Source organism: Eretmochelys imbricata, chromosome 3 (assembly GCF_965152235.1).
Source record: "Eretmochelys imbricata isolate rEreImb1 chromosome 3, rEreImb1.hap1, whole genome shotgun sequence".
Classification (NCBI taxonomy): Eukaryota; Metazoa; Chordata; order Testudines; family Cheloniidae; genus Eretmochelys; species Eretmochelys imbricata.
In genome coordinates, this window is record NC_135574.1 from 104,471,757 (window position 1) to 104,497,209 (window position 25,453).

The 25,453-nt window shown below is 43.3% G+C and overlaps 1 protein-coding gene across 5 annotated transcripts in view; it reads right to left on the reverse strand.

Annotated features, from left to right (window-relative positions):
- MAP3K5 (mitogen-activated protein kinase kinase kinase 5) overlaps positions 1-25,453 on the reverse strand; it is a 161,393-nt gene that overhangs the window by 104,803 nt on the left and 31,137 nt on the right. For 4 of the 5 annotated variants that reach the window (XM_077813098.1, XM_077813099.1, XM_077813101.1 and 1 more), the window contains exon 2: positions 7,310-7,449. In XM_077813098.1, the coding sequence (XP_077669224.1) occupies positions 7,310-7,449 (140 nt within the window). Of the gene's footprint in view, positions 1-999; positions 1,051-7,309; positions 7,450-25,453 lie in introns of all 5 variants that reach the window. The other variant, XM_077813103.1, reaches the window with a different exon arrangement.

Below are 25,453 nucleotides of genomic sequence, written 5' to 3' on the forward strand. Positions count from 1 at the left end.
GCGTATTAACATAGTACTGTTTGAAACTGCGCTATATTAACACGCACTAGGGAGATTTAGTGCATTCCAGCAGGGATGACATGGGCCATTTAGTGTGCAACACACGAGTGCACAGTAGAATTTACACCCCACTGGTGTGGGCTAATACACCATGTAGAGAAGTCCTAGCAGTACAAATAAACCTAGAGTAAATCATTAATCATTAAGTATTGTTATAAAACTTCAATAGGTTACCCAGTAGTGGAGCTAGGTTTTGAGCAGTGGTGGAGCTGCGGGGAGGGCAATGGGTCATTGGTGGTGACACCTTCATTTATACCTATTGGCTTGAAATGCACCACACATACACCTAAAGACTCCCACCACCATTAGTTGAGCCACTGAGGTTATCAATTATCAGGAGGTTTTGTAACTGCGTAGAGGCCTAAACCAGAGCCTACTGAAGTCAATGCAAAGATTCTGAGAGAGGAACCAAACCAGAACCTGATCTAAAATAGCTAAGAGATTTGTTGTACTCTTGCTAATTCCTATTAACATTATTGGGCCTGATTCAAAACCCACTGAAGTTAAGGGGAATCTTTCCATTGATTACCATGGGCTTTGGATCAGGCCTATTGAGGGGAATTTGGACACCTGTGGTCTAGTCTTATGCATGCTGAGCTCCCGCTGATTTCAGTAAGTGTCCTGCACACGGAAGACTTGTGGGATCAGGCCCTTAAAACTATGAAGGGTGGAGTTTTCAAAAGTGCCTACTGGAGTTAGGTGTCCAATTCCCATGGAGAGTCAACAGCTTGGCATCTGACACCTTACAGTGCTTTTGAAATTCCCATCCTTACTGATTACTTATGCAGTACAGTGGACAATGAGGCCATAGTAAAAGGAGTAATAAAATTGAATTCAAATAGGTATTTTGTCATAGATTTTTATTTTGAGGGCACAGACCAATACAGTCTTGTGTTGAAAAGAGAAAGAAAGAAATATGGGTAAACCACAGAAACTCACATGAAAGAGGCTGCTCCTAAGCAGAGCCTTCATCAGCAGCGTACTCTGAAACTTGCATAGACGACAAATATTTCTCACTATCTATAAACTGAGAATTATATTTTAATTTAAATAAAACTTGTAATTAAAATGAGCATTTATGAAACTTTCTGGTAGCCACAAATTTGTTAGTACGTGACAGGTTATAAACACTGACTTCTCAGTGACTAAGTCATTTTCTGGGTAGTTTTAATAGTGATTTTGACAATCAGAAGAACACTATGCTCAAACAGAAAGTATAACAATAAGGTAGCTCTTATGTTTAATAATAAAGCAGGCTAGAAATTAGCTTAAAGAAGGCTGTGTTGTCCAGTGGGTTAACACAAGCAGAAAGTTCAAAATGCTAGTTTTATTCACAAATCCAAGGGCATGTCTACTCTGTCCCGCAGTTCAAACAATGGTGGTGTAAACAGCAGTGTGCACCAGAATGCTGTGCTGTATCTCCCCCCATAAGGGCACGGTGGGGATAAACATCAAGGTTCCTAGTTTGTGTTAACACAGTCCTCTTTAATGAGAGCTAGGAACCTTTTAGTTCATGCCTGCAGTGTCCAGACAGGGAAGTTACAGCAGAGCACTTGGATGTGCACTTCTATTCACACTCCTGTAGTCAGACATGACCTGTGTGAGAGGTTTGGGTAGTCTTGTCCAAGTTTACAGTGGCGTTCTGCACTGGTTGGATATGAAATATTGGTGTAGTTCCAAAACTCCGGTGGCAGTGAAGATTCAATAGAGGCAGTACTATTCCAACTATATCTTCTATACATATGCAGAAGTCCACGGTGGGTAAGGAGCCAACATAAATATATATTTAAAAAAATTCTAATGTAAGATCATTTCTGCAGAAGTTTTAATCGCATGGGTGTTCAAGCAGTATTTGTAGTACAGAAGTAATGCAGTGTGTTGAAGGGAAGAATATGGTAGTTTAGCATCACTACTTTCGCCATGAAAGGAGTCAATGCAAATCATTGTATGGTTCTATCTCTAGAGAAATTACTAGCACTACCCATGGTTTCATAATGTATAATATGTAAAATGAGACCTATTGAAACTCAAGAGCAATAAGGTGTTATACATATATTCACAAGTACTACAGTGACGATCCAAAGAGCTGAAAATGTGTTTTGGAGGGTGGGTCAGCAGAGTTTTCATTCTCTTTTATGTTAACTGGAGAGAATATTTTCAGCTAAAACTTTGTTCCCCTTGTTCCTGCACACACAAATTGCATTCATGCAAAAATCCTTTTTGTTACTATTTTTTAACCTTTCCATACTTTATTATTGTAAAAAAAAAAAAAAAATCCATTTCTTTGGCATACATATGAAGTGGCTCCAGTATAACACTATGCAAATTTTGGAAGCAGACTGTAGTATTTTGAGTGGGTAGTGCTTATGAACTTACTAACAGGGGTACAGAAATTACTACAAAACACATCTGCTCTGTAACCATGATTGGGTCAACCAATATGGATTCTAAAGAGAAGAAAAAGCTACCAGTCTTGTCCAAAGAATCTTAGCAAAAATTGGAACCAATGGTATGTTTTCTTTTTGTATGCATGTCATGCAGAGTGCGTGTAAGAGCTTCCAGAAATCTGTTTGATGGTACAGTTCCTTAGGGAGAATGACAAGCAAAACCCTCTGAGCTCTCCAACTGCATTCCCTAGTCTTCCTTTATTCCATCCAACCTTTTGAGCACAAGCTGAAACTAAAATAATTGTTGTCCAGATCTCCCTTCCTCTTCTTTTTAGCACTGTCAAAGAGAGAGAGACTGCATGAGAGCAGCAGGAGCAGACAGAGGTGTACAAACTGACAAAACCCTGAGACTGCTAAACAGTCCAACGGGCTAAGGTAGTGGGAGAAGGGGGAAGAGACTGAGTCATATGAAACTTAACTCATGAAGTAGGGCCTAACTGCAAATAACTTGACAAAAATAGAACCAAATCCTACTCCAGCTAGAAGCAAGGAAAACTGAGCCTGCATGGTAATCAAAAGTATACACCCGAGCAGAAGGCAGCCCCACTCCCCATGCTGCTTCCCACTGCTGCCTCACATGCTTCTCTTCAGTAATTTTACTGTACTTACTTCTTTACATTCTGCGCCAAAAAATTCAAAATTCTGTGCACAATATCTTAAAATTCTGCAAATTTTATTTGTCAAATAAATGTGGAGGCTCCAGCATGGCATTGGGGAGAACAGGTCACTGGCTGCACAGAGGTGGGAGATCACTGTGCAGCTCCCACCCAGGACATGGACTCAGCGGTGAGGCTGCACCCAACCTTGACATAGCACAAGAACTAGGCCTGCCCCAAAAACACCCCAGGGCCCTGCCCCTCCATGGCAGGTGCACCAGGTGTGGGCAGGCAGGCTCAGCAAGGCAGGATTCAAGTGTGGAGGTGCTTAGTGGGGGGGATCCAGGTGTGGGTTGAAAGGGTTCTGCGTGAGGCAATCTGGATGCACAGGAGCTTGTTGGGGGGGTTCTGGGTGCAACAGTAATGGGACTCTGCAGCAGGATCCAGGTGAAGGTGGTTGGGGCTTAGCAGGGGGGTCTGGGTATGAGGGGGATAGAGCTCGTCAGGGGGCTCTGGGCGGCTCAGTGGGGAGGTCCAGATGTTGGGGGAGTGGGACTCAGTGGGGTGGGGATCCAGGTGCAGCTGGTTTTGGCTTGGTAGGGTGGGGATCCAGGTGTGGATGGCTTGTTGGGGTGGGTCCTGGGTGGGAGGAGGGGGGAGGCTCAGGGGAGAGTCCGGGCATGAGGGGGTCTGGATGCACGGGGCTTGGGCAGATGGAGGCGCAGCTCCCTGTACAGTGCTCTCTCCTCTTGATGCTGAGGAGTGATGAGAGCAGGAAGTGCGGTGGGGGTGGGGTGGAGGTTGCAGAGCTTCTTACAGCTGAAGGTGGGTCTGACATGGCCCCATAAGCCATGCAGGGGAAGAGGAAATCCCATCCTCCCCAGCCCAGCCAGAACTAGCAGCTGAGCCCAGCGCAGGGTAGGAGCCACCAACTGGGTCTTCCCCAATCCTGGCCCCTGTCCCACAGTGATTTACCTCTCTGCTGGCTGCCCGGGGCACCCGAAACCTACTGCTGGGGAGGGTCACATGACCGCTCTTGTGGCTTCCCTTTGCTTCCCTGTCAGAAAGTCATTTTTCTGCAGGAAAGTGAAGAACTCTGCAGGGAACATAAATTCTGTGCATGCACAGTGGTGCAGAATTCCCCCAGGAGTGTAATTTCTACAACTGGACAGGAGCAACTGTTTTCCCCCCCATCAGGACTGAGCGGAAGAATGCTCTTCCAGAGCCAGTCTCACTCTCCAACCACACCACGCCCCTCCTCTCTTGCTTATGCATCAGGATACAAAGCTGGAGCATAGGGCAGCCATCAGAAACATGCATATAGTGTAGAAATGCGTACAAGATTCACACATATAAGTCAGCTCTATCATGGACTGTTAAGAACTATCCACTAGCAAAGCTGTCCACTAACAACAGTGTAACCCAGCGTGCCCTGTTTACATAGAATGGGAGTCTGTTAGGGCTCTCAGCTCAAACACTTGGTTTTTAGCTGAAACCATACAGACTCATGACTTCAGCTCTAGAAGTTCCTCGGGTCAATCTCCAGTGCTGGCCAACAGCATTATTCTTCAACGAAAAAACTTTGAAAACAGACTCCAATTTGCAAATTGGATACAATTAACTTAGGCTTGAATAGAGACTGGGAGTAGTTGAGTCATTATACAAAGTAAAAAGAAAAGGAGTACTTGTGGCACCTTAGAGACTAACCAATTTATTTGAGCATGAGCTTTCGTGAGCTACAGCTCACTTCATCAGATGCATACCGTGGAAACTGTTTCCACGGTATGCATCTGATGAAGTGAGCTGTAGCTCACGAAAGCTCATGCTCAAATAAATTGGTTAGTCTCTAAGGTGCCACAAGTACTCCTTTTCTTTTTGCGAATACAGACTAACACGGCTGTTACTCTGAAACCTATACAAAGTAAAACTATTCCTCCCCCCACTGTTCCTCAGACATTCTTGTTAACTCCTGGAAATGTGCTGGAAATGGCCCACCTTGATTATCACTTCAAAAGGTTTGCACTCCCCCCACCCCACTCTCCTGCTGTTAATAGCTCATCTTAAGGGATCACTCTCCTTACAATGTGTATGATAAACACCCATTTTTTCATGGTCTCTGTGTATATAAATCTCCTCACTGTATTTTCCACTTTATGCACCGATGAAGTGAGCTGTAGCTAACGAAAGCTTATGCTCAAATAAATTGGTTAGTCTCTAAGGTGCCACAAGTCCTCCTTTTCTTTTTACAAATAAAGTGTTAGGTTTGTTTCTGATTTAACTGGATTTCCCTCAAGCTTTTACTTATTACTTATATGTCTTGCAAAGTTGCTACACAAAAACACTGTGGTTGGTTTGTTTTTGACAAAAAGTAGGAAAACAATTCCTGTATTATATGGAGCATTTTCCTCTGACATCCTCTGTTGGCATTTTTGCCTTAGAGAGTGTGACAGAATGCTGAGAATCAGCAGCTGAACTAACACTCTCCGGTCACTGTTTAACCAATCAGGTCCCCAGCAGGACCTGATTAAGGAGAGGAGTTCCTGATTACATATCAGATTGGAGCTGAGCAGCTAATGAGCCCATTAACAAGGAGACTGGAGAAAAGAGCACAGGAAGGAAGTGAAAGTGGGGAGAAGCAGAAGAGAGAGAAAGGCTAATAGGGCCTGACAAAAGGGAAGTTCTCTGGAAGGAGACATCTTTTCTCCCCCGACCTTTGGAGACGGGGTAGTAAAACTAGAGGACATGGTAAATACTGTGACTACACTAGTAGGTAAAAGGTGATGGAGTGAAATACTGTAAATAATGCACAGTATCTACATGAGAGACGATCTCTGAGCTGTTTGTGCAAAGCATAGAGGATGGGAACAGTGGGTGTCCCATCACATAGAGGAAACAATTAGTCCCTGACATGAAAGAGTAACAAATAGCAAGCAATAATGTCCAGTGCTACAAGCTTCAGACGTTATATCCAACAAGACTTCACTATGTCAGTCCACCACACGATGGTTTTCCACTACAAGTCTCAATTCTAGTTAATATGACATGCACTAAGAGGTCTCCAATGACTGTGTGCATGGCCTGGAAGTTTCCATTCTTAACAAGGGCCATTGGAAGGAATCTTCCTTTGGTCACTGGGACCAAGTCCAGAGGTAAATCTGTACTATTGTGATTTACTTTTTCATCTGGCTCAGCAGCAGGCAAATTGCCCCATCTTAGACTTTCATAGGCCTGCTTACCAATGTTTAATTTACACCCCCTTCCTTATGATCTCTGACTTGGGTCCAAGGCTTCTGCAAGCCTGCAAAGACAGGTACTAATCTCAATTTCCATTTTTAAATTAGCCTTTGGGAAATTTTTGGAGCTTCACTCTCTGCCCAAACAGCTCTGCATCAGGCTTATCGGTGATGTCTCATGTGAAGTAATGGAAGTAATGCCTTTAGTTTCTGTACATTGCATCTTTAAATTTATAAGAACTTGTGTGGAGGCAGCTGTCATGTTGTTTCCAGACTTCCTAATACAGAGTGGACATACCCACTGCACTCTCAAAGATATTTTACTTTTTTAATTGGCTGTTTTCCTTAATCTACAAGGAAAGTGCACACGGTTGCACTCTGTGTTTGGCAAGATAGAATATGGAAATCAGGATGTGCTTCATAGGTTCATAGACTTTAAGACCAGAAGGGACCACTGTGATCATCCAGTCTGACTTCCTGCAAAATGCAGGCCATAGAACCTCACCCAGTAATCCCTGCATCAAACCGATAATTTGTGATAATCTAAATTGGACATCCCAAATTGATTTAACGACTCCAAGTGATGGAGAATCTACCACATTACTAGATAAAATTGCTCCATTGGTTAATTACCCTTACTGTTAAAAATCTGCTCTTTATTTTTCGTCTAAATTCGTCTAGCTTTAGCTTCCAATCTTTGGATATTGTTATGCATTTTTCTACTACATTAAAGAGTAACTGACTATTAGAAATCTCTTCCCCATGTAGGTACTTGTTGACCATGATCAAGTCACCTCCTAATCTTTTCTTGGATAAACTAAACAGACTGAGCTTCTTCAGCCTGACACTGTTTTCCAAACTTCTAATCATTTGCGTAGCTCTTTTCAGAACTCTTAAATGGTCTCTGCATTATCATCAGTAATCTGAGTCTATGTTTAGAGATATGCAAGTGTTAAACGTTTTCTTGAGTTACCTTCAACGACTGCAGGGAGTCTGCATTTGTATCACAGTAGAGGATAATGTTGTTGGCCATACTGAAGCTCTCTCTGACTCCCAAATGGTAGAACAAGGAAGGCTGACGGAAAGCATCACTCATCTCCACCACTGCAATATCTGCAAAAAACCAGTAAAAGAATAACTGTAAGTCATGCAGTTCCGAAAGGGGAGTACCTAAGCTCTTCTCCTCCACCAGTTGTTGTTTGACAGAGTCTGCATTTTAAAGACGGAAATAAAGAACAGGAGGGTTTCCCCCTTTTTAGATATCACAGCTGAATTTTCAGTGCATAACCAGCAGGAAGTGGTTTCTCTTTACAGCATTTTTTTTTTTAAAGAAAGCAGAACTTCATTTCACTAACTAGAAAAGGATAGAATGTCACTGAACAGGAGATAACGGAAAAGCTCATTTTGAGTCTTGCACGAGCACATGATCTATTTGCCTATCCTATACATGATGATTTAGGATTGTGGAAAAAACTAACGATATTTTAACTTGTACATAAAAATACACAAAATGTATTTACTCTGGGAAAGAGGTACAAAAAAAATTGCACTGTATCAGTCTCGTTGCATGATAAAAGGTAAACCCACAATCTTTACATTTGAAATTCTACAGACCAATCTACCTTTAAAATTCAGTGCAGAAAGAAGTAAAAGACAAGAGAGACAAAGTAATACATATTTATTTTGATTTATGGAAGAAGAGGGAGGAATCCCAAATCCCTACGTACCCCAACACAAATTACAATGTAAACATAGACCTTGACCCAGCCAACAGGTCTGTGCATGCAGAACTCTGCTCACATGAACAAAGTAAAACACATGGGTAAGTGCTTGTAGAATGCGGGCCACAGTCCTTCCAGGCACTTGTGACCCAAATCAAGCGCACAAAAATAAATGAAGTGCCTAAGCTGATGCATCCCCAGCTTCACTTTTCCGAACTTTTCGCAATGCCATGACCAAACAAAAATCAACCACACAAATCATTAATTGCAGCTCACATTTATGAGGATGTTTATTAAACCAAGAACTGTAGCTCTCTTTTCCTGCAATACCCTTGTGGAGTCAAAAATCCACTATGTTAAGAGAACTGACTCATCTCTGCTTCTCACGCACACACCATCTGCCTCTTGCACCAACCTCACTTCCTCCTCGAGTCAGCCAAAATATATGTATTTTAAAGAAAAAAAAGGAGTCAGATGGGTTATGTAAACTATTGGCTGTTATCAAGAATGTGCTTTCCTTTCAACCTCAACGATTACCTGGGAGAGGTTTTCTTTTAGAAGCTTCAAATGTTTTGTTTTCTTTGAGTGAATGGGATTGAAAGCAATTCTCTATCTATTTACATTTTCTTTCAATTATATTCTATTACAGCAAAGAAGAACAGAAATGTAATACCCAAATATTACCTCTCGCTTTCTCCCTCTCTCGCACACACAAATATATACTGTAACATTAAATGGGAAGGGCGGGAGGGGGAGAAGAGAGTAGGAGAGAGAGGGGAAAGTGTAACAAGAGCCAAGTAAGTATTATGATAATACCACTGTACTTTATCTCTGTGTGATTATGCTTTGTTTTTTTTAAATCAAGTTACACTGCAGCAAGTTCTCCTTTTAAAGTATTTTTTTTAACTATTGTTACTCACGTGACACATATGGCAATTTCTTGCAATACCCTTGAAAAACCTTATTGCACTATGTTAAGGATCTTTGGAATCGATTTTATTCAATGAAAAGGTTACATATTATTGTGGGCCAGGATGATCAAAGGACTATACTGAACAATATGTTAGACAAGAATGATCTTTTGGGACAAAACATGTCAAATGGAATTCCTGGGAAATATCTAGGGGAAGGTGAATACAAAGGCCCTACACTTGTTATTCAAAAAAACAACCTTTTGAAGCTATGCCCTGAGGAGAGAACCACTGGCATGGCATTTTGGGGTGTATAAGTAGGGGCATAGCGAGCAGATCGAGGGACGTGATCGTCCCCCTCTATTCGACATTGGTGAGGCCTCATCTGGAGTACTGTGTCCAGTTTTGGGCCCCACACTACAAGAAGGATATGGATAAATTGGAGAGAGTCCAGCGAAGGGCAACGAAAATGATTAGGGGTCTGGAACACATGACTTATGAGGAGAGGCTGAGGGAACTGGGATTGTTTAGTCTGCAGAAGAGAAGAATGAGGGGGGATTTGATAGCTGCTTTCAACTACCTGAGAGGTGGTTCGAGAGAGGATGGTTCTAGACTATTCTCAGTGGTAGAAGAGGACAGGACAAGGAGTAATGGTCTCAAGTTGCAGTGGGGGAGGTTTAGGTTGCATATTAGGAAAAACTTTTTCACTAGGAGGGTGGTGAAACACTGGAATGCGTTATCTAGGGAGGTGGTAGAATCTCCTTCCTTAGAAGTTTTTAAGGTCAGGCTTGACAAAGCGCTGGCTGGGATGATTTAATTGGGGATTGGTCCTGCTTTGAGCAGGGGGTTGGACTAGATGACCTCCTGAGGTCCCTTCCAACCCTGATATTCTATGATTCTATGAAAAAAGAAAAGGAGTACTAGTGGCACCTTAGAGACTAACCAATTTATCTGAGCATAAGCTTTCGTGAGCTACAGCTCCCTTCATCGGATGCATTCAGGTATTTTCCACTAAATGCATCCAATGAAGTGAGCTGTAGCTCACGAAAGCTTATGCTCAAACAAATTGGTTAGTCTCTAAGGTGCCACTAGTACTCCTTTTCTTTTTGCAAATACAGACTACCACGGCTGCTACTCTGAAAACTGTCTGATGATTAGATGTTCCCGAAGGGGGGAGGAAATCAAAGGCTTATAAAAAAATAGGCTGATCTGTGCAGTCTGTGTGCCAGTTCTGAGCTGAGGCCGTTATGAACTTGTCATCACAGAAAAGTCCCTTGATGGGTTTGCAGGACTAACTCCTATCAGAGCCCCTGCAGGAGTTGGAGGTGAACTCTGGTAAGCTTTTCAGCATGCATGTAGTTTCTTTTATTGTTTTTAATATGTTTTCTCTGTGACACTTTCACCTAAAGAATACAAGAGGTTGCTTACAAAGAGCTGTGTGTACCTTATAACTGTGGGCAATTACGCTGCTTATAGCCTCTGGAGAGAGAGCAAAGCGCAGCTGCTGACTGCTCTAGGCTGTCTGACTTGCAGTGGAACCATGTAGCATGGAAAAAACACCCAGTAAGGAGGGTGAGACGTACATCTCCACGCAAGAGAGGTGATGGGTTGGAGCCAGAAGCCTAAAAGGTGGGTGTCCTCGATGGACCAGGGAGCGGAAATACAGGAGCAGTTGCCCTGAACTGTGACAACATGAGTTTATCTTGAGCAATTTTAAGCTATGGTATACTTTTCTTGTCATGATGCTCAGAGGGGAATTTGAGCAACTTTCCATTATGTTTAACTCTTGAATTTTACAAGATGGTTTTGAAACTCTTATGGGAGTAACAGAAATAATATAAGATAAGAAGAAACCAATAATTTAAAAGCATGCAGGCCAAAACCAGACAAAAAATATGAAAGATATTTGAGATCATCCTTTGCGAGCACTGCTGAAATCTCATGTTCTCACCATCTTGGGAAAACACATAGTATAAGAACGCAGCCCATTAGAGATTAAACTCATCTTGCTTATCATTTTTCACAGCAGCAATTTATAAGCAAAAGAGATATCATTTTATGAGCATGCTATCTCTGCCATGTGAGAGTATCAATATTATCTTGTAGCAGCAACAAACCTCCCTCCGGAGAGAATCCATTCCCTGCATCCCCCTCAAGCAAGGAACACAGAAAAGCCATAACCTTTGGCACTGATTTGCTGCAGGGGATCTAAAGCTTTTTCCTTGCACAGCCCCCACTCTGCCACCTTACTCTTGGTGTCACATGGCCACCCCATCAGTGTCTTCTTCCTGACACTCTCAAATTAGTGTAATACATAAACACAGAGAAAGCTAGGCCATTAGGAGGAGGTGCAGGTATAGGTGTGGATGGGAGTGTAAATTTCACAAAATATATGGCAGCATCCTCTCTTATCTATACCTATGGACTTATATAGCTCTCATCACCACAGTATAGGAGTGGCTCCCAAGTATTTCAAAACAGAAACAACCATCTCACTCTCTTTCTTCCTGATTAACCTGTAGGAGAAATAGCTTGATTAGTTTATAGGTATAGGTTTGGATTAGGTTATAGGTTTATAGACTTGGATTATGTTTGTGTGTATGAGAGAGAGAACGTGTGTGTTGTGTGTAAAAAGAAAAGGAGTACTAGTGGCACCTTAGAGACTAAACAATTTATCTGAGCATAAGCTTTCATGAGCTACAGCTCACTTCATCAGATGCATTCAGTGGAAAATACAGTGAGGAGATTTATATACACACAGTGCATGAAAAAATGGGTGTTATCATACACACTGTAAGGAGAGTGATCACTGAAGATGAGCTATTACCAGCAGGAGAACAGGGGGTGGGGGGTTGAGGGGGGAGAAACCTTTTGTAGTGATAATCAAGGTGGGCCATTTCCAGCAGTTAACAGGAACGTCTGAGGAACCGTGGGGGGTGGGGTGGGGGAAATAAACATGGGGAAACAGTTTTACTTTGTGTAATGACCCATCCACTCCCAGTCTCTATTCAAGCCTAAGTTAATTGTATCCAGTTTGCAAATTAATTCCAATTCAGCAGTCTCTCGTTGGAGTCTGGTTTTGAAGTCTTTTTGTTGTAATATTGCAACCTTTAGGTCTGTAATCAAGTGACCGGAGAGATTGAAGTGTTCTCCGACTGGTTTATGAATGTTATAATTCTTGACATCTGATTTGTGTCCATTTATTCTTTTACGTAGAGACTGTCCAGTTTGACCAATGTACATGGCAGAGGGGCATCGCTGGCACATGATGGCATATATCACATTGGTAGATGTGCAGGTGAACGAGCCTCTGATAGTGTGGCTGATATTATTAGGCCCTATGATGGTGTCCCCTGAATAAATATGTGGACACAATTGGCAACGGGCTTTGTTGCAAGGATAGGTTCCTGGATTAGTGATATTATATTAGTTACTATTTCCCCATGTTTATTTCCCCCCCCCTCACCCCCCATGGTTCCTCAGACGTTCCTGTTAACTGCTGGAAATGGCCCACCTTGATTATCACTACAAAAGGTTTCTCACCCCCCACCCCCCTGCTCTCCTGCTGGTAATAGCTCATCTTCAGTGATCACTGTCCTTACAGTGTGTATGATAACACCCATTTTTTCATGTACTGTGTGCATATAAATCTCCTCACTGTATTTTCCACTGAATGCATCCGATGAAGTGAGCTGTAGCTCATGAAAGCTTATGCTCAAATAAATTGCTTAGTCTCTAAGATGCCACTAGTACTCCTTTTCTTTTTGCGAATACAGACTAACACAGCTGCTACTCTGAAACCTGTGTTGTGTGTGTGTGTGCAGAAATTATTGGGAGAAAGCTAGGCCAAATAAATGACCTATGTATTTAGTTAGGAATAATGCGAGGCCTATGGTCAATCCTGTCTCTTGCAGGAGTACTGTATGTCCGTATTCTAAATCCAGCTTCCGGGAATTTCTTTCTCCCATTTTACAGGCTCCTGCAGTGTAGCTGTCACAAGAAGTCTTGGTTAAGGAGGGAATGGAGCTCTCTCTAGTAGATGGAGCTAGTCCAGTAGTTGGAACTCCTGAATATCAGGATAGAAACCTTGAACTTTACTTTGAATTCAATAAGGAGTCAGCACATGGAGTGCAGAACAAGGGGATGCATTCACAGCAGTTTGTGTTGCTAAGCAGACAGACTGCTGTATTTCGTAGTGGATTTTTCAGGCTTCATTCCTAGATATAAACTGCAATAATCTTGCCAAGAACTCACAAATAGGTGGATCGCTGGGCCTAGATCTGCATCCAACGGGATAAGGAACATTCATCTAATAGCTGGGACATATCCTGTCCTATCTTCTTCCACAGACATCAACAGATCAAATTCCTCAAACCAGGAAGGGATTGGGCGTGAATCTAATGATCCATTTCTAAATTCGTTATAAAGACCTTCTCACTTCTGTAGTGTGCGAACAGGGATTTAAAAAAGCAAGACTAATACTTGAAGGGCCAAATCTGATTCCACTGAACTTATGACAAAAATTCAGTGGGACCAGGATTTGATCCAGCCTACAGATCATATTGATCATGAGTATATAAAATGCCAGAACCCCATTTGCCATAGCTCTGTAACCATGGTATTCTATCACTGCCATCAAAAGAAGAAATTAATCCCTTTAATGTACTGTTGCAGGAGGAAACCTGTTTATCTGTCTTCCATTGACTGGAAAGCATTACTTTACAAGTTATAAAGCAGCATTTCAGCAAAGGTTACTGTAATATTTACAGATTTGCAGTGAAGTAAAACAGCCTTTCAGTCCATTTATCAAAATATTCACATTTCCCCTTTAAGCGGAGAGAAACCATAATAGACAGGTGAAATTCACCTGTGGTATGAATTGAAGACAAAGCCTTCTCAATATCTAAGCCCTATAGAATCATAGAAGATTAGGGTTGGAAGAGACCTGAGGAGGTCATCTAGTCTAATCCCCTGCTCAAAGCAGGACCAACCACACTAAATCATCCCAGCCAGGGCTTTGTCAAGCTGGGCCCTAAAAACTTGTAAGGATAGAGATTCCATCACCTACCTAGATAACCCATTCCAGTGCTTCACCACCCTCTCAGTGAAATAGTTTTTCCTAATATCCATTCTAGACCTCCCCCATTGCAACTTGAGACCATTGTTCCTTGTTCTGTCATCTGCCACCACTGTGAATAGCCTAGCTCCATCCTCTTTAGAACCCACCTTCAGGTAGTTGAAGGCTGCTATCAAATCCCCCCTCACTCTTCTCTTCTGCAGATTAAATAACCCCAGTTCCTTCAGCCTCTCCTCATAAGTCATGTGCCTCAGCCCCCTAATCATTTTCGTTACCCTCTGCTGGACTCTCTCCAATTTGTCCACATCCCTTCTGTAGTGGGGGGCCCAAAACTGGACACAATACTCCAGGTATGGCCTCACCAGTTCCGAAGAGAGGGGAATAATCACTCTTGTGCTCTTTTTTATCCTCCCTGGATAAAAAAAAAATTGATCTGGCTACAGGTCATTGATAAAGGGTAGCCCTTCTTTAAAAAGTGGGAATGATACTACCTTCCTTTGTAAAGCATTTTCAGATCAACAGGTAAAAGTGCCATGCAAAAGCTAAATATTATTGTTTGCTAGTTAGCAAAGTAAAAACAGGCACCAGTCAAAAGAGATGAAGGGGATATGGGGGCGCAAGACTATCAGTGTTACGGGGCAAAAAATTGCCCCACTATAAATAGTATCAACTGAATAAATGTCTCTTCACAAGAGAAAGTTATTTACCTAATAGTAACTGGAGGTTCTTCAGGATGTGCGGCCTCTATCTGTATTCCATTGCGGGTGCACTTGCGCTCCATGAGCCTGGAATTGGAGAATTCTTGCAAGCAGTGTCTGCCAGTCTGTATATGTGCCCTTGCTCTCCTTGTGCTTCTAAGAGAGGGTGTAAAGGGCGGAGCAGACTGACCACCTCTCCAATTCATTCTCTACTGCAAATCCAGGTAAGATCTGAAGCAGAGGGGAAGGAGGGCAGTTAGTACAATATAGATATGGACCACGCATCTCAAAGAACCTCGAGTTACTATAAAGGTAAGTAACTTTCTCCTCTTCTTTGAGTGCTGGTCCCTATGTACATTCTACTGTGGGTGACTAACACACAATACTCAAGTAGGAGGAGGGAACGAGGATACAGACGGCAAAGCTGTTTGAAGAACCTCTGTCCCAAAGGATGCATCAGAAGAGGAGTCTCCGACCAGAGCATAACGCCTTGAATACATGTGGCTCAAACTCCACGTAGCTGCCCTGCAAAATGTCAAGCAGGGGCACTTCTTGAAGCAATGCCACTGAGACCACTTGTGCCACTGTAGAGTGCGCCCTTACCCAAAGAGGGGAAGGAAGTTGTGACAACTGGTAGCCACGTAGGATACAGCCCAAGATCCATTTAAAAATCTTCTAGGAAGATACAGATCAGCCTCAAACTTGTTCTGCTGCGGCAAGAAACAGTCTAGGTGATTTTCTGATTGGCTAAGAGAATGAAGTCTCCTCTCCTCCTCAGATGCATGGAGTTTCAGAAAAACACACATGGAAGTCAATTGCCTGGTTTATGTGAAATTCTGAAACTACCTTAGGGGTGAATTTTGGATAGAGACATAACAAGACTTTGTCCTTATGGACTATGGTGTATGGCATACCTGCTACCAGGGCTCCAAGTTCACCCACCCTTCTGGCTGAGGTGATGGCTCAAAGAAATTCAACTTTCATTAACAGGTGAGACACAGAACATGTAGCTACTGGTTTGAAGGGGGCTTAGTGAGTGCCAAAAGTACAAAGTTCAAGTCCCCATGAGAAGTTGGTCTCCTTACTGGCAAAAAGGTTCTGATTAGGCCTTTCAAGAATCTGCAAGTCAGCAGGGAATGAAAACTGAATAACCATCTGATTGCAGAGGACACACACACAGATTACTTCCAGGTGGACTCATACAGAACTGAGGGAGACACCAGTTGTTTTGAGAGAGAGAGAGAGAGAGAGAGAGAGAGAGAGAAAAAATATTCCAAAATGAAGGGGATATCTGTTGACTCTGGAAATACATGTTTCTGCTGTGCCCAAACGAAAAAAACACAAACTTGGCAAAGTCACATTTCCTGGTAGAATCCTTTTCCAATATTAAGAATGATTTGTAAGGCTTCAAAGCAGGAACACTCTAGGCTTGACACCCTTCCAAAAACCAAGTCCTGAGATGAAGTGCTTTAGGGTTGAGAGGCTTGATCCTGCCATTCTCCAGGGTCAAGAGATCGAGAAAAGACTGAATACTGATTGGTGAATGAGATGACATTTGTAGCAGATATGGGAACCAAAATTAGTTGGGCCAATTGGGGGTGATGAGGATGACTTTTGCCTTGCCCTCTTGAATTTCCCATAAGACCCAAGGTAGGAAAGGCATAGCTAAGATAACCTGACCAAAGAAGGACAGCATTGCCTAGGGCTCCTCTGGAACAGTATATATTGCATTTCCTGTTTGTTTGGGAGGCAAACAGATCCCAGGTGATGGTTCCTCATTGAGCAAAAATACTGTTCACTACTGAATTGTGCAACTCCCACTCGTGATCGATAGCAAAGTGCCTGTTGAGGGTGTCTGCCATCACAATATGAGTTCCTGGAAGGTACGCTGCTGACAGGGCAATTAGATTCCTGATATACCAATTCCATAGGGTTTCGGCTTCTACCCACAGGGGATGGATCTCTTCCCTCCCTGTTTGTTGATGTAAAAGACAGTTGTCATGTAGTTTGACATTATGAGGACATGGTGAAACTGGATGAATGACAGAAAGGCTCTGCAAGCCTCTCTGACTGCCCAAAGTTCCAAAAGATTCATGCGCATCCTGGTCTCTCAAGGCATTCAAGTGCTCTGTGCCATATGGCTGTCCATGTGGGCCCACAGCCTAAGAAGAAGGCATCTGTAATCATCATCTTGTCTGCTGAGGATAGGAAGGGAACACCCTCACATAGTCAATGGGGATCTTTCTACCACATTAGTGATGACAATACCCTGGCGGGAATTTTTACCATGGTATTCACACTGTGTTTGTTTGGTGAATGCACTATTTGGAGCCACGACCGGAGGCAATGAAGGTGGCATCTGGCAAAGGGGATTACATAAGGGCATGAAGTCATGAACCCTTCACCAAGGGAAGGTCATGCCTGACTAATCTAATCGCCTTTTATCATGAGATTACTGGTTCTGTGGATGAAGGGAAAGCAGTGGATGTATTGTTTCTTGACTTTAGCAAAGCTTTTGACACGGTCTCCCACAGTATTCTTGTCAGCAAGTTAAGGAAGTATGGGCTGGATGAATGCACTATAGGGTGGGTAGAAAGCTGGCTAGATTGTCGGGCTCAACGGGTAGTGATCAATGGCTCCATGTCTAGTTGGCAGCCGGTGTCAAGTGGAGTGCCCCAGGGGTCGGTCCTGGGGCCGGTTTTGTTCAATATCTTCATAAATGATCTGGAGGATGGTGTGGATTGCACTCTCAGCAAATTTGCGGACGATACTAAACTGGGAGGAGTGGTAGATACGCTGGAGGGGAGGGATAGGATACAGAAGGACCTAGACAAATTGGAGGATTGGGCCAAAAGAAATCTGATGAGGTTCAATAAGGATAAGTGCAGGGTCCTGCACTTAGGACGGAAGAATCCAATGCACCGCTACAGACTAGGGACCGAATGGCTAGGCAGCAGTTCTGCGGAAAAGGACCTAGGGGTGACAGTGGACGAGAAGCTGGATATGAGTCAGCAGTGTGCCCTTGTTGCCAAGAAGGCCAATGGCATTTTGGGATGTATACGTAGGGGCATAGCGAGCAGATCGAGGGACGTGATCGTCCCCCTCTATTCGACATTGGTGAGGCCTCATCTGGAGTACTGTGTCCAGTTTTGGGCCCCACACTACAAGAAGGATGTGGATAAATTGGAGAGAGTCCAGCGAAGGGCAACAAAAATGATTAGGGGTCTAGAACACATGACTTATGAGGAGAGGCTGAGGGAGCTGGGATTGTTTAGCCTGCAGAAGAGAAGAATGAGGGGGGATTTGATAGCTGCTTTCAACTACCTGAAAGGGGGTTCCAAAGAGGATGGCTCTAGACTGTTCTCAATGGTAGCAGATGACAGAACGAGGAGTAATGGCTTCAAGTTGCAGTGGGGGAGGTTTAGATTGGATATTAGGAAAAACTTTTTCACTAAGAGGGTGGTGAAACACTGGAATGCGTTGCCTAGGGAGGTGGTGGAATCTCCTTCCTTGGAAGTTTTTAAGGTCAGGCTTGACAAAGCCCTGGCTGGGATGATTTAACTGGGAATTGGTCCTGCTTCGAGCAGGGGGTTGGACTAGATGACCTTCAGGGGTCCCTTCCAACCCTGATATTCTATGATTCTATGATTCTATGAACCCCTGGAGAAAAACACAATCATGACTGGTGCAGCAGAGTTGCACATAACCTGGTCTATCAGGTTGTTTCTGGAGCGAAACCTGTCCCCTGATAGATAAGCTCTTGCTGTGACTGAAGGCAAGGTCGCTCCTGTGAAGACTATAGTTTGTGTCTGACTGAGGGTAGACTTCCAAGTTCACACTGACTCCTGGAGAGGATAGGAGCTGAAGCATTAATGAGGGCAACACGTAGGCTTGTTGATGTGTCCTGGCAATGAGAAGTTGAGATAGGTGAAGTCATTGAGATAAGTGAAAATGGTGAAGCTGCTTCATCTGAAATGAGCTGCTACTATCTGGATGACTTTGGAAAAGAACCTGAGGTCAGTGGTAAGGTCAAATGGGAGCACCCTGTATTGAAAGTGGTAGGGGCCCACTATGAATCTGAGAAGCCACCTGACGGCACAGTGAATGTCCAAATGAAAATAACCATTCTGGATATCAAGAGCTGTAAACCAAACGTCCTTTTCCAGGGATGGTTGAGATTGCAGAGCTTGAGAATGGGTCTCCAAACACCTTTCTTTTTGGGTATTGAGTAAAAGCCTCTGGTGTTGAAGAGGTACCAGTTCTATTGCTCCCTGCTGCAGGAGGGATTCCACTTCCTGTCAGAGAATCCCCTCATGAAAAGGTCCTGAAGAGGGACAGAGATTGTGGTTTTGGAGACGGTAGGGAAGTAAACTCAACTGCAGAGCCGAAATGGAGAATGTCAAATACCTACTTGTCCTTTGTTATTCCACTCCAGTTGCCAAAAAAAAAAAAAAAAAAAAAGACTGCTAGATGACCCTCAAAGAATATGTGGGAATCAAACAGTGATGACATCATTGGTGGTTTTCAGCTCTTGAACTCCTGTCAAAAATATCTTTTAGCTAGGGAATGCAGTTGAGATGCTCTTGTTGACACAGGAGTTGAAGGGAAATGAGAATTTTGCATCCTTTGTTTCTTATGAGGTGGACCATAAGTCTGCTGATGATAAAACTATGAGTCACCAGACTAGGTTTGTAGGGCTGCCTGTGAGATTTCCTCTTCAGAGCAGGTATATATAGTCCCAAGGAGTGTGGGGTGGCCCTAGAGTCCTTTAGAGTATGTAAGGACTCATCTGTCTTTTCATTGAAAAGATGAGCTTCATCGAAGGGCAAGTCCTCCACAGTGTTCTGGACCTCCCTGGGAAATCCTGAAGCATGTATCCATGACTCACAGTGTATCACAATGGCTATTTCCATTGATCTTGATGATGTGTCCACCACATCAACCGCTGATTGAAGTTTGGTTCTGGCCACCAGCTTACCTTTTTCAATAAGAGCCTGGGATTGTGCTCTGTCTTGCTGTGGTAGTTTGTCTATAAAGTTTGTGAACTTGGAATAGTTCAGGTAGTCATACTTAGCTAACAGCACTTGACAGTTCTAAACTGAAGACTAGTAGTTGGGAAGAAAGGTCTTCACATCAAGTTTAGATGTCTAGCCTCCTTGGCAGAATGAGTGGATTTGGGATCTAGCCTCCTTGGCAGAATGAGTGGATTTGGGATGTTGCTGTCTAGAACGCTCTGCGTCAGCTTGAACAACTAGTAAGATCGGAACTGAGGGTGGGGTGCATGTGGCTGGGTGTATGCCAGACTGCTCTAGTAGGTTCCACAATAGTAAAAGTGCTATTCAACTGGATCTGGTAGGTTGCAGGATATTCAAGAGTTTGTGTTTTGGGTCCTGGATCCTAGATCTCCTCTAGGGAGATCCCAACAGAGGGTCAGTGGATATGGATTCCCTGGTATCAGAGTCAAACCTAATGGTGGGAGGTGCACTCCATGTCAATTCAAACCAGTGTATAGGGGGGGTCCCTTAGCGTGGATCTAACTGCGGCCTCATGACCTTCTCCATGAGGTGCTCTTTGATCCGGAGCTCCAGCAGCGTGAAAGCGGCAGATATTGCACCCAGCCACAAGATGCACTTCCGTGAGACAGTACAGGCAGCACTGATGGTCGTCACTGACTGAGGAGCATGGAGAGGAAACAGTTTTTGAAGCCCAGTTCTGGGCATAGTCCAATATCTGTCACTGAGCACTGGGGTGAGGCAGTTCCCTTGGAGCAGGGAATCTATTTAACCACAAAAACTTTACTAAAAAAAAAAAAAACAAAAAAACAAAAACCTTACTAAAAGCCATTAAAACTATTTACAAGATACACTACAGGCAATCTTTGAAACTTTTACATATCAAAAAATAATGAAACAGTAGCAGCTCTCAGTAGCAGCTCCGGACATTGGAAGTTCTAACCCAGGCCATGCAGCTTTAAAAACTAGAAAGGCAGTCAGTCCACTCTGCCCTTTATGCCTTCGGTTGGAAGCACAAAGAGAGCAAGGGTGCACGTGTGAACCAATGGACATTGCTTGTAAGAATTCTCTGACTCCGGGCACATGGAGCACATGCACACCCACACTGGAATACACATAGGGACCAGCACTCAAAGACCAAGTACAGAATGTTGCTATTTATGCAGTCAGTGCAGGGCACCTGGCTCCAGTTGCCCTGGGAAACTAGCATCAATGTGCTGGAATTACAGGCAATCTGCTTGGCCCTTCTTGCCTGGGAAATGCTGCAAGATCAGTGTACTGTGTCAGATCAGTGAGACCAACGGGATGCAGTGGTATACCATGAGCAGGGGCACTGGCAGCCCTGAGCTCCTGCAGAAGCCCTCTGCCCAATTCTTAGTCAGAGTCTCACCTTGCCTGCCTCAGAATGGCCTACCTAAGGATCAGGAGAAAAGCATGGCATATTGGCTCAGTGGGACTCCCCTACTTCCAGGGAAGTGGAGCCTACAACCCCAGGTATTCTAGGAGATTAGCCAAGGACTGTGACATCTGGTCTTCAACTGGCTCAAATCCAAGAAGTCAGTAAAGTTTTGCAGACTGTTCTCTGCTATCTTTGAACAGAGCCTGAGGAAGGGACCCATTCACTTGGGATTAGAGGATGGAAAAAGGGCTATTGCCTCCCGTATTCTGCTGATTCCTAAATGTTATAGAAGGTCAATCAGAACAAGGAGCGCTACTTAGAGGAGACTGCAGAGTGCCTGTTACAGAGCATGAAGCAGTCAGCTTCATTCCCACTCCAGTAACTTCTTTCACTGAGGACAAGAGAAAGGCAATTATGTTTATTCCTGCTCCCTTTAACATACCCTTAAGATTTACTGGCACGGTTCAAGGGGGGCCTTTAGCTGTATTCTCTGCAAATGCACAGTTCAGCAATTTCTGAAGGGTGAGGATATTTGATCCCATAATATTAAAGGGTTTAGGTACTAATCCCACATAGCCTTTTTGGGTAAAAGTCCTATTAAAATCAGTGAAGTTCTGTCTATAAAAGTGTACAAAGGTTGGGACCCTAATGAGGTGTACAACTGAATTACATATCTAATCTTTTAGAGCTTTGCAAATTTTTTATGTATGATAAAATAGTTCACTAGGAAGGGTGTGTGTAGAGTTGTGTGTAGAGCTGTTTGCTTTTTGCTATAATCAGTGCCTTTAAATGCTGAGAAAGTGATTAATGAGATGTAAAGTGACCAAAGTTCATCTCCCACTCCTTCTTTTAAATACAGTAGTACAAGGAAGAACCCGTCCAAGTTACAAAACAAATGCTGCATGGTAACATGTTATATTCTATTATACATACACACATCTTTTGGCTATGATCAGTGTACTTCAGAAGTGCAATTAAAAATAAATCTGCAATGAACACATCTGAATATATCTTGTGCTAAACACATGACTGTTGTCTTTCATTCACCATGCTCTAATTTCTCAGCTAGGACAAGATAAACGTCAGCAGTGGAAACTAATGGAAAACCAGAACAACAATTTGCTTTTATACAGAGTAAGGGTGGGTTTTTTTCTTTTTTGCTTATGTAGCCCTTTTTGTTCAGGGATTAAATAGGATGACATCAAGCTCATTAGATATAAAGAGATCTACATATAAAGAAGAGCAACATGTGACAATATTTGCTTGGGTGCCCAAATTTGCCACAGTAGCGCTTTAAAGTCAGCTGTACGAGCTGGTACTGGCAGCCATTTTTTAGCAGTACACCATACCGTCCCGTACTGCCTTACTTTCACCCCGGGCAATAATCAACCTATACAAAAATGCCCTGAAGATTACAGTTGAAGAAACTCAATGAGCTATAAATATAATGAAAATTGGCAAGCACAAAGTGGAGAGAGCAACAAATTAGTTTACAGTATCCAGAAGATATGCAACATGGAAACTTGAAAAGTTGCTTGCAAAATATTTATTATACCTACCAGTATCGTTTTACATCTACATCCCTGCCTTTAACCCCAAAGGCTTTCCAAATGCTTTACAAAACCATGAGCAACATTTCTTTCAGACTCGTGCATGTGCACAGTAGTGGGAGAGAAGTTGCAAGGAATCTTCTACACAAATGCAGAGTGTAAGCATAATAGCTGTCCATGAGCTCAGTCAGGGACCGATTCTGAACAGCACCACTTCTCCAGGAGCTCGAGTCGTGTGACTCTGCTTGCTTCTAACTCTGGTAGTGGCTGAAGACCACATGTTGACCCAATATCAGAGGTGCAAGTAAGCCGGTACAGTCTGGTACGGCATACCGGCAAGAGCCAGGACGCCGTGCTGGACCGGACCAGCTTCCCCAGCCTGGCGCTTTAAAGGGCCCTGGGCTCCAGCCACTGCGGGGAGCCCCGGGCCCTGTAAAGCACCACCCAAGCCCCGCTGCCGGAGCCCCTGGGGTAGCAGCAGCAGGGCTCCAGTGGTGATTTAAAGGACCAGGGGATCCATCTGGTGCGGGGAGCCCCGGGCCCTTTAAAGCACCCCCGGGGCTCCCCGCAGCCAGAGCCCCCGGTAGCTCCAGGGGTGATTTAAAGGCCCGGGGGCTCCCAGCCACAGCCAGAGCGCTGGGGCCTTTAAATCTTGATTTAAAGGGCCTGGGTATTTAAAGGCCCCGCCTCTTCCGGTTGAGGCCACGCCTCTCCTGGTCGAGGCCACGCCCCCGCTCAGGACTCCGGAGTACCGGTAGGTCCTTTAAGTTACTTTCGCCCCTGCCCAATATATAAATAAATCATTTCACCCAGCACAGAAATGCATTCATCTCTGGGATATAAACTCTCCTCCTAACCCGCCAGTGCTTGTTCATGTCCTGTGGATGTCAGATCTTAGTTTAGTGGATGAGCTCTTTAGGGCAAGGGAATAGGCCAAGATTTAAAAAAACAAAACCAACCCCCCCCCCTCCCCAAAATCAGGTGTCTAAAGTTAAGTGCTTAAATCCATATTTAGGTACCTAAATAAGTTACTTGATTTTGACTCCACCTGAGCTGTTCAGTGCTCAGCACATTGAAAATCAGACCACTTATGTAGGTGCCTAAATATAGACTTAAGCTTTGAATTTTAAAAATTTTGGCCATAGTCTTCTATTTGTGTGAAAAACAAATTTATGGTGCGACAAAAGAAAAAAAATCAAACTTCCAATGTTTCTGATTATTTTAGCCACCATAGTGGGCATTACATTGTTAAAATATCCTAAAAAACAAACACACACCCTACTTCCTTGATATGCACAATTACTTGAAAAAGTCCGATTTCATGTTTCCAAGCATATTGGGATACATTGGTATTACAGACAAAAAAGTGTAGCCAGTCGTTAGACTGCACTTGCAGTTTGTTCTTTAAAACGTACAAGAGACCAAATAACTGAATGTAGCCAAATTTATTGTTCAAAGACAAAGCAGTACAATACAAAAAGGAGACACACATACCCTCCTTCTGGGAAGCAACTCTTATCAGCATATCTCTTACACAGAATGTATGCTTTGCAAATATGCATTTAAACCATCTATATTTCTAGTATGGTTTTACATGTTACAAAACTCTGTCACTAAAATCCAACCTGCCAGCTCACAACAGTTCCTTAGTCGTTATTTTGTTCTGTACTTTTCTTATCTCTCTTTTGGATAGAACATTCTAAAACAGTTGCCCATGAAGGCACCTGTACTGCTACTAGGACATAGAACGAATGTATCTTGCCTTTGACAAGTTCTCCATTAGCTAGTGCCAAAGCTGACTTCAGTTTTGCAGTACACATAGTATGACTGAACAGAATTGTGGGGAAAGCACAGTACATTGTTAAACTTATATGTATTAGCTAACAGTATGTTGACGATCATAGCAAGAGTTGGCACAAACATTCCATAACCTATTGTTATTTACATTCTGATATTGCACAGGGTCCCCAATTGGAATCAGGGCTTCACTGTCCTAGGCACTGTAAAAACATAGAATAAGACACAGTCCCTCACCTGAAGAGTTTACAGTCATTTTAAGAAGATGCAACAAGTAAGTGTGACCAAAAATAACTCTAAATCCTCCCATACTGACTCTTCCCAAAGGAAGATGACTTGCAAGGGGCCATTCAAGATGGAAGCCCATTCTACACACTACCACGGCTATATCATAGTCAGGTGAATCTGCTGCTTAGTCTAATATGCTCCACACTATCTTTTTTTCTTTAATATGTTAAAAAACAAACAAACAAACAAACAAACCTGGCAGTGGTTTTATCAGTTCCAGTGCTGACTACAGTTTAAACAGCCACACCTGAAGCGGAAATCAATAACAGTGATTAAACACTCAGTATATCCTCTATGGTGCCTGCAGTGCTGTCTCAACACAAGATCATATGCAAACAATTAACAGACTTGCATGCCAGTCTTTCCCAGCAGGTATCAGGATGCTCCTTAGAAACATCTGTGCAGATCAGTTCCTTGCAGGTTAGCCAGTTAAGTGGCCTGGAGCAATGTGATTCCTGCTGTGTTCAGGGAAACAGGACTTCCTACATTCTTTGTAAACAAACAGAACTGTGCTAAAGAAATACTTGACTCCATCATCAATTCCTCCTCCAGACTGGAATAACCTGAGAAAGAGAAACATAGGTTTTCCATTCCTCGGATCATCTAGTAGCCCTTCTCTGTACCTGTTCCAGCTTGAATTCATCCTTCTTAAACATGGGAGACC